The sequence below is a fragment of the Scyliorhinus torazame genome, chromosome 1 (genome assembly GCF_047496885.1).
Source record: "Scyliorhinus torazame isolate Kashiwa2021f chromosome 1, sScyTor2.1, whole genome shotgun sequence".
Classification (NCBI taxonomy): Eukaryota; Metazoa; Chordata; class Chondrichthyes; order Carcharhiniformes; family Scyliorhinidae; genus Scyliorhinus; species Scyliorhinus torazame.
Window position 1 is genome coordinate 390103364 of NC_092707.1, and position 15721 is coordinate 390119084.

The 15721-nt window shown below is 43.7% G+C and overlaps 2 protein-coding genes across 7 annotated transcripts in view; one reads left to right on the forward strand and one right to left on the reverse strand.

Moving 5' to 3' along the window:
* Positions 1–852: 852 nt before the first annotated feature.
* On the reverse strand, positions 853–11889 carry arv1 (ARV1 homolog, fatty acid homeostasis modulator). Of its 2 annotated transcripts, XM_072513010.1 has the most exons (6): positions 11690–11889; positions 5781–5900; positions 5114–5267; positions 3213–3437; positions 2901–2958; positions 853–1558 (listed from the first exon to the last, which is right to left on the reverse strand). In XM_072513010.1, the coding sequence occupies exons 1-6, from the start codon at positions 11783–11785 to the stop codon at positions 1546–1548; spliced, it is 666 nt and encodes a 221-aa protein (XP_072369111.1). In that variant the 5' UTR covers positions 11786–11889; the 3' UTR covers positions 853–1545. The 2 variants fall into 2 exon arrangements, with proteins under 2 accessions (XP_072369111.1, XP_072369110.1); XM_072513009.1 differs by lacking the exon at positions 2901–2958 and having other exon boundaries at positions 11690–11887.
* A 140-nt stretch (positions 11890–12029) lies between these two features.
* Positions 12030–15721, forward strand: part of ttc13 (tetratricopeptide repeat domain 13) — a 95338-nt gene continuing 91646 nt past the window's right edge. For 2 of the 5 annotated variants that reach the window (XR_011948516.1, XM_072512997.1), the window contains exon 1: positions 12031–12248. Coding sequence is in view for 3 of the 5 variants with exons in the window: in XM_072512997.1 (XP_072369098.1) it covers positions 12059–12248 (190 nt within the window). In the remaining 2 variants the exon portion in view is untranslated. Of the gene's footprint in view, positions 12249–15721 lie in introns of all 5 variants that reach the window. The other 3 variants (XM_072512985.1, XM_072512991.1, XR_011948510.1) reach the window with 2 other exon arrangements.

Sequence of the window (15721 nt, forward strand, 5' to 3'; positions counted from 1 at the left end):
ACACTTTTTATGAAGTGCCTCGTGCGTCTGTGTCTGAACCGCCAGGCCCAGTATCTTGTCCTCAATATCTGTCACCTTCTGCTCCACCACACGGAGCTCTGTCTCCTGGGTCTTTAATGTCTCCTTGAGCCCCTCAATTGCCTGTAGCAACGGGGTCAGCACCTCCCTCTTCAGCAGCTCCACGCACCGTCTCACAATTTCATGCTCAGGCCCCCATGTCGCCTGCGCTTTCTCCGCCGCCATCTTGTACTTCTCTCTTTCTGACCCTTTGGTCGACGATTCCTCGCGCTGCAGCCACCGCCGCCGGTTTTTTCCTCCTTCGTTTGGGGGGGACTCCCTTCTCACACGCCCCACACCGGGTTGCGTCGTCGAAAAATTCCCCGTTGGGGCTCTTAAAAGAGCCCGAAGGTCCGTCGGAGCTGGAGCCGCCGAAGCGTGCGGCTAGCTAGGCATCACCGCAACCGGAAGTCCCTTCAGTGGCCTTGATGAGGTCTTTTCACAGTTGTTCCCTCTGCTGCTAGAATTCACTTTTGATACAGGCCCTCAGGTCAGCTTGCAGCTTTAAGCTTGCCCTTCCCCCGCCTGCATGCTGGAAGAGGCCCTGTTTATCCTGCAGTTGCAGCCAAATCTTTTACTGTTTCTGCGTGTGTCTGGCAACCAAGAGACATACCCTTCCTGGGGGACACTGTCGGGGGAATATTGCAGCCTTCTTCCCACACCGGGAAATGTCAAACAAATGCCGTGGGGGCCCTGTAAAAGAGCCCAAAAGTCCGTTCCAAGCAGGAGCTGCCGAATATGCGACCTAGCTCTGCATAGCCGCACCCGGAAGTCGCAAGACAGTAATTCTGCATGTTATGTAATAAGAATAATCTTTATTAGTGTCACAAGTAGGCTTACATTAACATTGCAGTGAAGTTACTGTGAAAATCCCCTAGTCGTCACATTCTGGCGCCTGTTCGGATACACTGACGGAGAATTCAGAATGTCCAATTCACCTAACAGGACATCTTTCTGGACTTGCGGGAGGAAACCGGAGCACCCGGAAGAAACCCACGCAGACACATGGAGAACGTGCAGAATCCGCACAGAAAGTGTCCCAAGCCAGGAATCTAACCTGGGTCCTTGCCGCTGTGAAGCAACAGTGTGAACCACTGTGCTACCTTGCCCATGATATGCACGAAGTCACTGAATGATTTTGACCATAAACAGCACACAGGTGGTTGTTAGATACAGATTTTGAAGTTTACGTTTGATTGTCTTTATGATCAGAAAGATACATCACAATCTTGCATATTTACTGATGGTTGTTAAAATCTTTCAGAAGCTGGTTCTGGAAAGTGTGTATCAGTGCAAACCGCAAAAGTTTTGTCAGATAGAACAATGTCAGATGGCTTGTGAACCAGTTGGTTATCTATTCTGTACTTGTGCTTTTAGATGTTCGCAACATATGCTTATGCACTCAATTTGAGCTGTTGAAAGATGCAGGCTGTAAACTGTTCCACCATCCATCCAACGATAATGACAGACAATGCAAACCTCCTGGTGCTATTCAGCACCACTGTAAGAGAAAACAATCCGTTAGAATACATTAAAATAAACACAGGACAGGAACATAACTATGTAACAAATGACATGTATATTGTTACATTGGACCTTGAACTAAAATGAAGAGTCAGGATTTGAATTAGTTGGTCCCATGTAATTTCTTTTTAATTTTTTATAAATTTAGATTATTCAATTATTTTTTTCCCCCAATCAAGGCGCACTTTAGCGTGGCCAAAAATGAAAAGATGGTGCTCTGTTATTATAGGACGGTGTAGGGCAGCATGGTGGCATTGTGGTTAGCACTGCTGCCACACGGCGCCGAGGTCCCAGGTTCGATCCCGGCCCTGGGTCACCGTCCGTGTGGAGTTTGCACATTCTCCCCGTGTTTGCGTGGGTTTCATCGCCACAACCCAAAGATGAGCAGTGTAGGTGGATTGGCCACGATAAATTGCCCCTGAATTTGAAAAAATGAATTGCGTACTCTAAACTTATAAAACAAAAATTATAGGAAGGTGTAAAGGTAAAAATTAGTTGTTGACATAAGAAACATAGAAAGAAAGAACGTGCCACCCCAGGTACAAAATATTTTAATGAAAAACTCATCCAAGTTCTTTGTCCTTTGAGTGCAGGCAGATGCAGAACACATTTTTTCAACATGAAAATTGAAGCTTGGAAAAGGGTGCCACAATCTAACCCGAGGTCAGACTTGGGCATTGCAAAACTAGAAAGGAATGACTGATAAAAATCTGATTTCTGCACAAATGGAATGGCTTCAATCATTAATATTCGTAGATTTTTAAAAAATAAACCTGCAGTTTTTCCACTCAGATTTTAATGATGCAAGTTATCCGATAGCTGTTCCTGAAAACCATTTAACCTAATTTACAGTAAATACAAATCTATTGTTGTCACAATTTTCAATTCACAGTAAGCATGAACGTCCTGAAAGATGTGCTGTAACGGGAATTGGACATTCTCAATTCTGCCTGTGTGCCCGAACAGGCGCCAGAGTGTAGCGACTTTCACAGTAACTTCATTGCAGTGTTTATTATTTATTTAAAATTTTTTTTAGAGTATCCAATTCATTTTTTCCAATTAAGGGACAATTTAGAGTGGCCAATCCACCTACCCTGCACATCTTTGGGTTGTAGGGGTAAAACCCACGCAAACACGAGGGGAATGTGCAAACTCAGACTGACCGTGATCCAAAGCCGGGATTGTACCTGGGACCTCGGCACCGTGAGGCAGCAGTGCTAACCACTGTGCCGCCGTGCTGTCCTCTTATTGTGGTGTTAATGTAAGGCTACTTGTGACAATAATAAAGATTATTATTTTTGTACAGAAATTAAATTTACCGCATTCCAGATCTTCCTAAAATGTTGATCAGGGAGGTGGATAAGTCAGAGATAGATGCTATTAAACAAAATAATAGTGCTTTCATATCAACTGCCTCCATTCATTTTAAATGGTAAAATAAAAATATCTGCAGATAAATTTAACACAATTTGAAACTGTAGTTATGGAAATTTGAAACTGTAGTTATGGAAACTTATCTTTACATTGTAAACTCATTGGATTTCACAAAATGAAACAGTTAACACAGAAGGCTATGACATTAACATTTCTTCAAAATATGTTAATTAGTTAATCTGATATGAGCAGGTTACCTCTGACAGCTTGTGCATTTGATGCAAGAACAAAGAATTTGATGAGGTTAATGTATAGTGGTGAGTAGTCATGCTCCCAGATCACTGCTGGAATCACAAGGAGTTTCCCATAACCAGACAATATTAAAGCTATGAGTAAAGTGTTCCGATTTGATTTTTTCTGGATGAACTCATCTTTCGTTAACCGCAAGAAAAGAAATGCTCCACTCAGGAACGCTGCCAGCTCTAGAAATAAAAACAATTACAGCATACGTCTTTTTTGGCAGGACTTTTGCAAGTTGTACTCTTTTTTCACTTATATACGGCTTTTAACATTGTAAACATACCAGGCTGCTTCACAGGAGTATTAGCAAATTAAAACTCAACACAGAGCCACATAAGGAGATAATAGGTCAGGCATCCAAATGTTTGGTAGTTTTTCAGTTGTGTCTTAATGGAGAGATAGGTTGAAAGGTTACGGAAGGAAATTCCAGTGGTCAATGTTGCAGTGATTAAAATCTGGGAGGCGCAAGTGGCCAAAATTGGAGTAATGCAGGGATCTCAGATGTTTGTGGAATTGGAGGAGGTTACAGAAATGAGGAGGGTCATGCCGATGAAGGGATTTGTAAACAACGAGAATTTTAAAATCAAGTTGGACCAAAGCCAATAGAGGCACAGGGGTGATGGGTGAAAGCGACTTTGTGCATTCAGATACAGGGAGGAAAAATTTTAGATGATCTCAAGTTTATGGAGAGTGGAAGGTAAGAAGCTAACCAGGAGAGCATTGGAATTTTCTAGTCTAGAGCGAAAGGTTCAGTGGATGAGCTGAAGCTGGGGGTAGAGGTGGCCAATGTTATTGTGGTAGGAGGAGGTAGCATTAATTATGGAGTGGATTTGTGATTGGAAGCTTAGCATCAAATAAAATGGTCTGGTTGAAGGATAGAACCAGTGACTAAGGAATGAAGTTTGTGGCAGTTACTGAAGACAATGAGTTAAATCTACCCAATATTTTGGGGAGGAAATTTATACCCATCCGGTATTGGATGTCAGAAAAATTGAGACACACATCAGACAGTGGAGGAGCCAAAAATGTAGTGGTGAGGTAGAGCTGAGGGTCATCGGTGTATGATGTTTTTGGATGACGTCGCCAAGTAATAAGTAAATGAGAGTTTGGGTGGGGCTCCTGAGGTAATAGTGAGGGAAGGGAGCAGGAAGAGAAGCAAGCACAGGTAATTATCTGGATATGAATAGTTAGGCAATAATGGAGCAGGTTAAGGTATAGCTCTTACAAAGTATAACTCATGATTTAATTCAGCTTTTGAAAGTGTCTATTCCTCATTCAAATTATCTGATAATGTGAATTGTGAGATCAATCCCGTTTTGAATTATTTGCACAGCTTAATTCAAGTTAGTGAATAATTTAGATTTTTTTTGTGAGAAAAGCAACATTGTTGCAGTTTTTCTTTTATTGTCCACTTGCTTTGTCCAAGTCACATTAACGATGGTCAAGCTGGGGTGGGTGATCTGCATATCATGTTTGCAACAATGTTTCTTAAAGCCCACTGTTGGGAAGGCAATTGTGTTTGTCACTTGTAGAAGCATGGTAAAGAGTTTGTATAATTCAAAAGCATGCAGGATCAAATGTACATCTTCTATTTGGGATGGGTGGGGGAATGTAAATGATGAAATGGGGACAAAGAGAAAATGAGAGCTGAACGTATCACAATCTACTTCAATCAAATTGGGCTTTATTTTATTAAACAAAAACAGGGTCCATATATATACATATACATTATATCTGCTCAACAGGGCTACAAGAGAAACATGGTTCCTTCAGTCCAAATGACAGATATTCTTTCACTCAAGAAGGATGAGCATTTAAGATGATGTTTCTTATAAAGTAAAACAAAAAGTGATCTTACCCAAACTAGCTAATCCAAACATTTGGTAAAAGTCCCATTCTTTGGCATAACGAATTATATCTGTAGGATCAACAGTTCGTTGTGAATCTTGTAGCTGTGACCACCTAAGATATGCTTCACACAACAAGCAGAATATACACAGCTTCCAATGAATCTGAAGGAAAAGGTGATTTAAAAAAACCATTGAATTAACCATGCTAATATTGCAAAAGGCAAAACTAATTGAATTATGCATGACTAATGGAAACCTAAGAAGGATGCTAGAGGGCACTTGATGCCTTCTAACCATAAACTCAGTAGAGTCAATGCCTTCAGAAGGAAAGGATAGAAAATTGTGAAGGGAAATAAAACAGCATGCCGGCTCTGAGGACACAGGTTCAATCCCAGCCCCGGGTCACTGTCCGTGTGAGGTTTGCACATTCTCCCAGTGTCTGCGTTGGTCTCGCCCCACAACCCAAAGATGTTCAGACTAGGTGGAGTGGCCACGCTAAATTGCCCCTTAATTGGAAAATGATTGGGTACTCTAAATTTAAAAAAAAAGTAGTCACATTTTTCTGGCAAGTATCAGTCTCATGATGCACAAAAGGGACGCTTGTATTGTATTTTATTGTATTGTAATTACCAAGGAATTAATTGTGAAGCAATACGACAATTTAAAGGTACTTACATTAATCTTGGTGTTGAGGATTATATGTCTATAAGCTTGAACTTTACACAAAATTGCATCAATGAGAATAATCACTGGGTCATATTCAATGTACTTGTCAACCGGTTTCTGGCATGATTTCTGGAAGTAAAAGTTAAAATTATTTTTCAGTCCTGCTGATCACTAATTGTTAGGTTCACATTTAATGGATGACATTTATGGATTTATAGAAGAATTAGGAGTACTACTGTGACCCTGGCATAAGGGAATGCTGTGTTAAGATGCTGATTTTTGCATAAGACCTGAAACACTGCATGTGCCTTATCCATAACAGCGATCAGTGTTCTCCCAGCAGCTGGGTCAAGATTTACCCTCAATCAACTTCATCTAACCAGATTAACTGATTTAGAAACCATCTGGCAGCATATGCATGGAGAGAAACACAGCTAACGCTTCAAGTCCAGTATGACTCTTCTTCAGAGCAACTCTGAAGAGTCGTCACCCTGGGCTCGTAGCATTAACTCTGTTTCTCTCTCCACAGATACTGCCAGACCTACTGAGTCTATTTTCATTTTCGGTTTTTAGTTCAGATTACCAGCATTTACAGCAGTTTGCTTTTCAATAAAAATTCAAATTAACTGATTACCAGGGGCTGGTTTAGCACAGTGGGCTAAATTGCTGGCTTGCAATGCAGAACAATGCCAGCATTACAGGTTCAATTCCCGTACCAGCCTCCCCGAACAGGCGCCGGAATGTGGCGACTCGGGGCTTTTCACAGTAACTTCATTGAAGCCTACTTGTGACAATAAGCGATTATTTATTTTTATTTATTTATTTGTCTCATTGGTGTTTGTGAACCTTACTGTGCATGCATTGGCTGCCAGATTTCCTCACTTAGCTGTTCAAAGAAATTGAACAACCTGGCTGTGAAGCACATTGGGGCATTTTGAAGTTTGAAAGGTGTTACATAAGTGCAATTTCTTTCTTTTGAAAACATCTTGTGGGGGAGGTTTACTTAACTAGACCAGCCATATCAATGAAGTAGCTACAATAATGGGGTAGAATCTGTGACAAATTGATTACCTCCTGATGCTCAGTGCTTTTCCACGACCTAAAGAGTCATGATAGGCATTTGACGGAATACTCACTACTCACCTGGAATGGTGCAGGTGCAAAAAACACTCAAGAAACTTAATCATTCTGGACAAACCAATCTGGATAATCAATGTCCCAACTGCTGAACCGAATATGCCTCTCCCTCCCCATCATTTGAGTCACAAACCACTGCTGACCTGGACCTAGATAAAGATACAACCTGCATTCATCCAATGCCTTTCATGTCCTCCACAATGCGTTACAGTCAACAAAGTACTTTTTGGAAGTGTAGTTACTGTTGTGAATAAGAGCTTAGATACAGGAGTAGGCCATTTAGCCCATCGTGCCTGTTCCGGTGTCACTCAGTGAAATTATGGCTGATCTGTGACTTAACTCCATGTACCCATCTTTGCCCATACCCTTTGGTAACTTAACAAAAATTATCAATCCCAACTGTAAAATTAAGTGATCGAACATCAATTACAATTTTCAGAAGTGAATCCTAAACTAAAAGCATAAAACATGCAGCCAATTTTCACAAAGCTAAAATCCACAAACAAAATATATGGCCAAATAATCTATTTAGATTATGTTGTTTGAGGATAAACTTTGGTCTGGAAGCTGGTGATAATTCTACTCCCCACTTTTAACTGTGCCGTGGATCCTTTACATCATGACATCTTATCCAGAAAGGGCACCTCCAACAGCGCAACACTTCCTCAGTACTGTACTGGAGTGTTAGCCTAAATTATGTGCTCAAGACCCACAACTCAAGAGACAAGAGTGTTTATCCACTAAACCACAGCTGACACTGTTGCTGGATCTGTATTCTGGAACACAGTTCTAAGAACACCATGATTACAAGGACTATGAACATTTAAGGATACGGCCCATCACCAGCTTCTCAGGTCAAAGAGATAAGCAATGAGTTAAATCTTGGTTCAAGATCCCAAAAACAAAAGGGTAAAAATACATGACTTTAAATGTTTCCAAAACAACAGTGGGGAGAATAGATAGTCTTTGTTTTGCATTCATACCACCAGTTAATGGTGGCCTAGCCAGCGACACCACATGGTAGACAGGTACAAAAGGTGAAGTCTCATGGGATCAGAGGAGAGCTGGCAAGTTGGATACAGAACTGGCTTGGGTGCAGAAGACAGAGGGTAGCAGTAGAAGGGTGCTTTTCTGAATGGAAGGCTGTGACTAGTGGCGTTCCACAGGGATCAGTTCTGGGGCCTGTTTTTTTTTCTTTAAAAATAAATAAATTTAGAGTACCCAATTCATTTTTTCCAATTCAGGGGCAATTTAGCGTGGCCAATCCACCTACCCTGCACATCTTTGGGTTGTGGGGGCGAAACCCACGCAAACACGGGGAGAATGTGCAAACTCCACACGGACAGTGACCCAGAGCCAGGATCGAACCTGGGAACTCGGCGCCGTGAGGCCGCAGTGCTAACCCACTGCGCCACAGTGCTGCCCTTTCTGGGGTCTTTGTTGTTTGTGGTGTATATAAATGATTTGGAAGTAAATGTAGCTGGTCTGATTAGTAAGTTCGCAGACGACACAAAAATTGATGGAGTTGCGGATCGTGAAGAGGATTGTCAGAGGATACAGCAGGATATAAACTGATTGGAGTCTTGGGCGGAGAAATGGCAGATGGTGTTTAATCCAGACAAGTATGAGGTAATGCACTTTGGAAGGTCCAATGCATGTAGGAATTACACGATAAAGAAGGAAGCTTACGTAAGGTTGAGGAAGCAAGGCTCTAGAGGGTTACAAGGTAGCTAGGAAGGAACTCAAAAATGGACTTAGGAGAGCTAGAAGGGGCAAGAAAAAGCCCTGGCGGGAAGGATTATGGAAAACCCCAAGGCGTTCCACACTTATGTGAGAAATAAGAGGATGATCAGAGTGAGAGTACGCTGATCTGGGATAGTGGAGGGAACTTGTGCCTAGAGTCTGAGGAGATAGGGGAGGACCTAAATGAATATTTTGCTTCAGTATTCACCAGAGAGAGGGACCTTGTTGCTCATTAGAACAGCATGAACCAGATTAATAGACTCGAATAGGTTGATATTAAGAAGGAGGATGTGCTGGAAATTTTGAAAAACATCAGGATAGATAAGTCCCCTGGGCCTGACGGGCCTGGTCCAAGGTTACCACGGGAAGCGAGGGAGGAGATTACTGGGCTGTTGCCGATGATCTTTGCGTCCGCACTCTCCACTGGAGTAGTACCGGATGATTGGAGGGAGGCGAATGTTGTTCCCCTGTTCAAGAAAGGGAATAGGGAAATCCCTGGGAATTACAGACCAGTCAGTCTTACGTCTAAGGTGAGCAAAATATTGGAAAGGATTCTGAGAGATAGGATTTATGATTATTTAGAAAAACATAGTTTGATTTAAGATAGTCAGCATAGCTTGTGAGGGGCAGGTCATGCCTCACAAGCCTCATTGAATTCTTTGAGGATGTGACGAGACACATTGATGAAGGTCGGGCAGTGGGTGTGGTGGTGTATATGGATTTCAGTAAGGCATTTGATAAGGTTCCTCATGGTAGGCTCATTCAGAAAGTTAGGGGGCATGGGATACAGCGAAATTTGGCTGTCTGGATACAGAATTGGCTGGCGGAAAAAAGACTGCGATAGAAAGAATTCCACCTGGAGGTCGGTGACCAGTGGTGTCCCGCAGGGATCTGTTCTGGGACCTCTGCTCTTTGTGGTTTTTATAAATGACTTGGATGAGGAAGTGATAGGATGGGTTTGTAACTTTGCCAATGACACATAGGTTGGTGGAGTTGTAGATAGTGTTGAGAGCTGTTGCAGACTACAACAGGACATTGGCGGGATGCAGAGCTGGGCTGAGAAGTGGCAGATGGAGTTCAACCTAGATAAATGTGAAGTGATTCATTTTGGAAGGTTGAATTTGTATGCTGAATACAGGGTTAAAGGCCTGATTCTTGGAAATGTGGAGGAACAGAGGGGTCTTGGGGTCCACATCATAGATCCCTCAAAGTTGCCACCCAGGTTGATAGGGTTGTTAAGAAGACATATGGTGTGTTGGCTTTCATGAACAGGTGGATTGAGTTTAAGAGCCGTGAGGTTTTGCTGCAGCTTTGGTTAGACCACACTTGGAATAGTGTGTCCAGTTCTGGTTGCCTCATTATAGGAAGGATGTGGATGCTTTGGAGAGGGTGCAGAGGAGATTTACCAGGACTGGAGGGCATGTCTTATGAAGAAAGGTTGAGGGAACTAAGGCTTTTCTCACTGGAGCGAAGAAGGAAGAGAGGAGACTTGATAGAGGTGTACAAGGTGATGAGAGGCTTGGATAGAGTGGATAGCCAGAGACTTTTCCCTAGGGCAGAAATGGTTGTCACGAGTGGACATAATTTTAAGGTGATTGGAAGAAGGTATAGGGGAGATATCCCTATAGGTAGGTTCTTTACACAGAGTGGTGGGTGCGTGGAATGCACTGCCAGTAGAGGTGGTGGAGTCAGAGTCATTCGGGACATTTAAATGACTCTTGGACAGGCACATGGACAGCAGTAAATTGAAGGGGTGTAGGTTAGGTTGATCTTAGATTAAGATAAATAGTCGGCACAACATCGTGGGCCGAAGGGCCTGTACTGTTCGATGTTCTAAATGATAGAATTATTGCGAGTACCAACAGGCAGAGAGATCATAGAATTTACAGTGCAGAAGGAGGCCATTCGGCCCATCGAGTCTGCACCAGCTCTTGGAAAGAGCATCCTACCCAAGGTCAACACCTCCACCCTATCCCCATAACCCAGTAACCCCACCCAACACTAAGGGCAATTTTGGACACTAAGGGCAACTTATCTTGGCCAATCCACCTAACTTGCACATCTTTGGACTGTGGGAGGAAACCGGAGCACCCGGAGGAAACCCACGCACACACAAGGAGAACGTGCAGACTCCACACAGACAGCGATCCAAGCCGGAATCGAACCTGGGACCCTGGGGCTGTGAAGCAATTGTGCTATCCACAATGCTACCGTGCTGCCATGAGGGGGTCTGGACAGACAAAATTGTAAAAAAACTGTCCCCATGGGAGAAGGATTGAGAATCAGAGGGCACAGATTCAATGTGATTGGTAAAAGTTAATTGAGGTGTTGATGTAAGCCTACTTCTGACAATAAAGATTATTATTAAAAGACGTGCCGTTAGGTGAATTGGGCATTCCAAATTCTCCCTGTGTACCCGAACAGGTGCCGCAATGTGGCGACTAGGGGAATTTCACAGTAACTTCATTGCAGTGTTAATGTAAAGCTACTTGTGACAAGAAAGATTATTAAACTATTAATAAAGATTATGATTATGAAAGTAATGGAGATACGAGGAAAAACTTTTTCATTCAGCGAGCGGTTAGGATTTGGTGAGAGCATGCGGTGTCCACAGGCACCCTCGAGGTCTCCCGTGCCCGGTGGGCACCGCAGGAGTTGGATTGCTTTATCGACCCCTCTTATGACATTTGGATTTAACATTTCATAAATTTCCATTGCTCTTTGTTATTTTTGGGCAGTGCCCATATTAATTTGCCCCCGAGTTTGATTCTGCTATTCTATCAAGTTGAAGACCGGGTAGGATTTGGAATGGACCGCCTGAGGGTGTGGTGGGGGCAGATTCAATCGAGGCATTCAGAAGAGAATGAGGAATGTTATCTGAAAAGGAAGAATGTGGATGGCTATCGGAAGAAAGAAGGTCGGGGGTTGGTGTTCGTTCCGTGGGCCAGCACGGCGCCGACAGGCCGAACCGCCTCGTTCTGTGCTGTAACCATTGTGTAAGATTCTCGAGATGGGGTGGAGGGAGATTCTGAACTTACACAAATGGTTATCTTGATGATGCCATGACTGTAGTCCCTGTGCAGCTCCAGCGCCTCCTCGCCGCATTCGACGCACCGGTAAGACGGTGCCGCCATTACCTGCGACGGGCGGTTCGCTTTCAAAAAGGCGAGCGCGAGGCCCGGGCCAACCGTCCTCCACCTGCCCCAGCTCCTCGCCGTTGCCCTGGTTACCAGCTCGCGTTGGAAAGGGCGCCGCGCAACGCCTGACGGGGAATGTAGTCCTTCCCTCTGATGGCGCAAGCTGGCATCCGAGCCAGGAGAACTACACCTCCCAGAGGGTATCGCGGCTATGCCGCCACTTCCTCCCACCCACTCTGTGCTCCGAACGAGCCGCGGTGCAAAAGAAAAATGGCAGCTGCCAGTCAGCGAGTCGCGGCGGCAGCGGTTGTCGCTCAACTTTTATTGTTTTGGCTGTGCCGTTCGGCCTGGGCGGAGTACTTTTCTTCCCTCTTGTCCTTGAGTAACAATAACCAGCTGCAGAAGCATGGCTGCGTAACTCAGTCTGAATTTGGGAACTCGGAAGATTTCGTGGAGTGCGGTGAGAGCCTGGACTTTTATTTTTTTTTGCCACGTCTTTTTTTTGGCCATTACGATTTTTTTTTTCTGATTTCCGCATCCGCGGTCAGGACAGGTAGCTGCTAAGTCACTGGCGATTGGGTTGCATTTATGGATTTTCTTCCTTCAACATGCATTCCGAGTGTTCTGAAGTTTCTTTAAAAGCCTAATGACATTAATAACACAATTTGCAATGTTCTTGTACGCAATAACCAACAGTCATTAAAGTGAATGAGTGAGTGAGTGGATGACTTCAAAAAATATCTGATCTTAGTGCGTTCTTTATTCCCTCATCCCTTGCAAGAGCAACAACAGCAGATCGAGCCATTAATGCAGTGAACGTGTCAAGGTCTTTCAGGAGAATAGGAAAGGTATGGAAGGTGAACAAAAATTGGTTTTGTGACGGTTGATCCAGGAGACTTTGAGTTGACACGTTAATACTCTGAATGAAATGAAATGAAAACCGCTTATTGTCACAAGTAGGCTTCAAATTAAGTTACTGTGAAAAGCCCCTAGTCGCCACATTCCGGCGCCTGTTCGGGGAGGCTGGTACTGGAATTGAACCGTGCTGCTGGCCTGCCTTGGTCTGCTTTAAAAGCCAGCAATTTAGCCCAGTGAGCTAAACCAGCACCTGAATACGAGGAAGGATACATGTATTTTGCCCTGAATGGTAAATTTGTCTCCAGTGTCTTATTAGAAGATAAGTGACTATTATTACTTTACTGAAAACGTAATTGTTTGTAAATATTGTCAGTCATTTAGCGAGGACAGCAGCTGTTTGCCAATTTTGGGTCACTATCTGTGTGGAGTCTGCATGTTCTCCCCGTGTCTGCGTGGATTTCCTCCCACAAGTCCCAAAAGATGTGCTGTTAGGTAATTTGGGATAGGGTGGGAGTGAGGGCTTAAGTGGGTTGGTGCAGACTCGATGGGCCAAATGGCCTCCTTCTGCACTGTATGTTCTATGTTCTGCATTCTCCCTCTGTGTACCTGAACAGGTGCCGGAATGTGGCGACTAGGGGCTTTTCACAATAACTTCATTGCAGTGTGAAGCCTACATGTGACAATAAAGATTCTTCTTATTTTATTTACTTCCTCCATTGTGAAGCATTGATATTGACTGGCACCACCTGTTTGGTGTCTGTTTAAAGAGGCACCAGATTTATGGAAAATTGTTTGCGAACTATTTATATTTTGTATAATGATGAGATACGAATGATGTTGGAATGCATCAAATTCAATTGCTTACATTTCTGAAAGTGATAGTGGAAGATAGAGCGGAACTGCTCCCTCACAGCGCCAGGGACCGGGGTTTGATTCTGGCCTTGGGTAACTGTGTGGAGTTTGCATGTTCTCCCCTTTTCTGTGTGGGTTTCCTCCCACAGTCCAAATGTGTGAAGGTTAGGTGGATTGGACATGATTGATGCACGGGTTACTGGGAAAGGGTGTGGGTAGTGGGTCTATAGATGGAGGGTCAATGCAGATTTAATAGGTCGAATGGCCTCATTCACTGTAGGGATTCTATGATCCACTTATTTATGCTAATTCACAAGTTCATTTACAGTTGTGAAATAGAAGGAATTGCCAGGTCTTGTTTACTGCCATGGAATGTTATTTTCTTGGCCATTTTCTCAGAAGTGCAGTTCCGCTGTTTTTCTATTTCTGTGTGTGATGTGTGATTCTTGTCTGCTAGGTGTTGATAGATCAGTTGTTCAAGTTCACCCTTGTTCATGAGGGGTGGGGAATTGAGACCATTTTCCTTTCTCTAATCCAAAGAGTTGAGGGAAATTAGTTCTTGCATCTCTGATGGGGGGAGGGAGTACCTTGGAGCTTTCTTTTTTTTTCTAAATTATTTTTTTCCAATTAAGGGACAATTTAGCGTGTTCAATCCACCTAGCCTGCACATCTTTTGTGTTGTGGGGGCGAAACCCACGCAGACACGGGGAGAATGTGCAAACGCCACACAGACAGTGACCCAGAGCCGGGATTGAACCTGGAACCTCGGCGCCGTGAGGCAGCAGGGCTAACCCACTGCGCCACCGTGCTGCCCCATCTTGGAGCTTTCTGCATCAACACACAAAAGAAAGGCATGCATTTATAATGTGCTTATCACAATCTCAGGACGTACCAGACCACTTTAACTTTTGAAGTGTAGTTACTGTTTTAATATTGGAACTGTAGCAGCTAATTTGTGCGTAGCAAGGTGTACAAACTGCAATGTCCAGATAATTTATTTTAGTGACATTGATTAAGGGATAAATATTGGCCAGAATGTGAGGGAGGACTCCTTTGCTTTACTTCAAATAGTGTCATGGGATCTTTTATGTTTACCCAAGAGGGCAGACGGGATCATGGTTTCCTCCGGGTGCTCTGGTTTCCTCCCACAAGTCCCGAAAGACGTACTGTTAGGTGAATTGGACATTGTGAATTCTCCCTCAGTGTACCCGAACAGGCGCAGGAATGTGGCGTCTAGAGGATTTTCATAGTAACTTCATTGTAGTGTAAGCCTACTTGTGACAATAACAAAGATTATTATTATGTTATGCTTTTGAAAAGTTTATTTCTCCTTTCTACAGTTTTGATTTTACTTTCTGAATCTAGCTGAAAGGAGATGTGCAAGAGTAACGAGGAATTACTCTTCATCTAACTCCCCGACGAAGAGCGCTTGTCCCGTTGTCCGCATTCGCCTTAGCAACCTCAAATTTATACTGTAATTGTTTGGTAATATAGCACTGTTAGCATTTGCAGCCCATCCCTAATTGCCTGGATGCAATAAGTCTTGGAAAGGCTCAATATTGTGAGATGGATCTGTGACAAAAAGGCAGGGGGCGGAGGTTTAATCACATGTCACCGGGCCCCTGGAGGACGTGTTGACCAGCACATGTTGTTGTCTAATTATTATTGGGGGGGGGGGGGGGGGGGGGGTGGAATAAATAAATGGTCTGTTTGGAGTTGATCTGGTTCTCCTCTGTCTTGCCTGTTGATGGAAGACTGTAACTAAGCTAATTTTCTGTTAAGATTCAGTTGAGTACGAGCAGAGCTGGGCATGAATAGTAGTTATTTGACCAGTCCGTATTGACACATCAATGGAACCTGGAGGAGTTGGCTAATCACTGGATTCTTTCTTTGTTCCAATCAAGGGGCAATTTAGCGTGGCCAAGCCAACCACCCTGCACATATTTGGGTTGTGGGGGTGAGACACGGGGAGAATGTGCAAACTCTACACGGAGAGTGACCTGGGGCCGATTCAAACCCAGGTCCTCAGTGCCATGAGGTAGCAGTGCTAACCACCGTACCACTGTGCTGCCCATTTGTCTAGCTTCTTGCCTGTCATCCAGTGTTCCAGTTGTGATCTTGGCTGGATAATTATCAGGAAGCTTACCATCCGGAAGCTCTGTGATAGCAAGTTGCCTGGTTTTCATTGCCTAATCTTCAGCAGCACCAGTGCTCACATTTGGG

Excerpts from the sequence above, each read along its gene's own strand:
- arv1 (XM_072513009.1), bottom strand. The coding sequence starts at position 11,785 with ATGGCGGCACCGTCTTACCGGTGCGTCGAATGCGGCGAGGAGGCGCTG. Across the intron at positions 5,901-11,689 it reads TCATCAAGATAACCATTTGT|AAATCATGCCAGAAACCGGT; the intron begins GTAAGTTCAGAA and ends TTTTACTTCCAG. Across the intron at positions 3,438-5,113 it reads GTTTGGATTAGCTAGTTTGG|AGCTGGCAGCGTTCCTGAGT; the intron begins GTAAGATCACTT and ends TTTTATTTCTAG.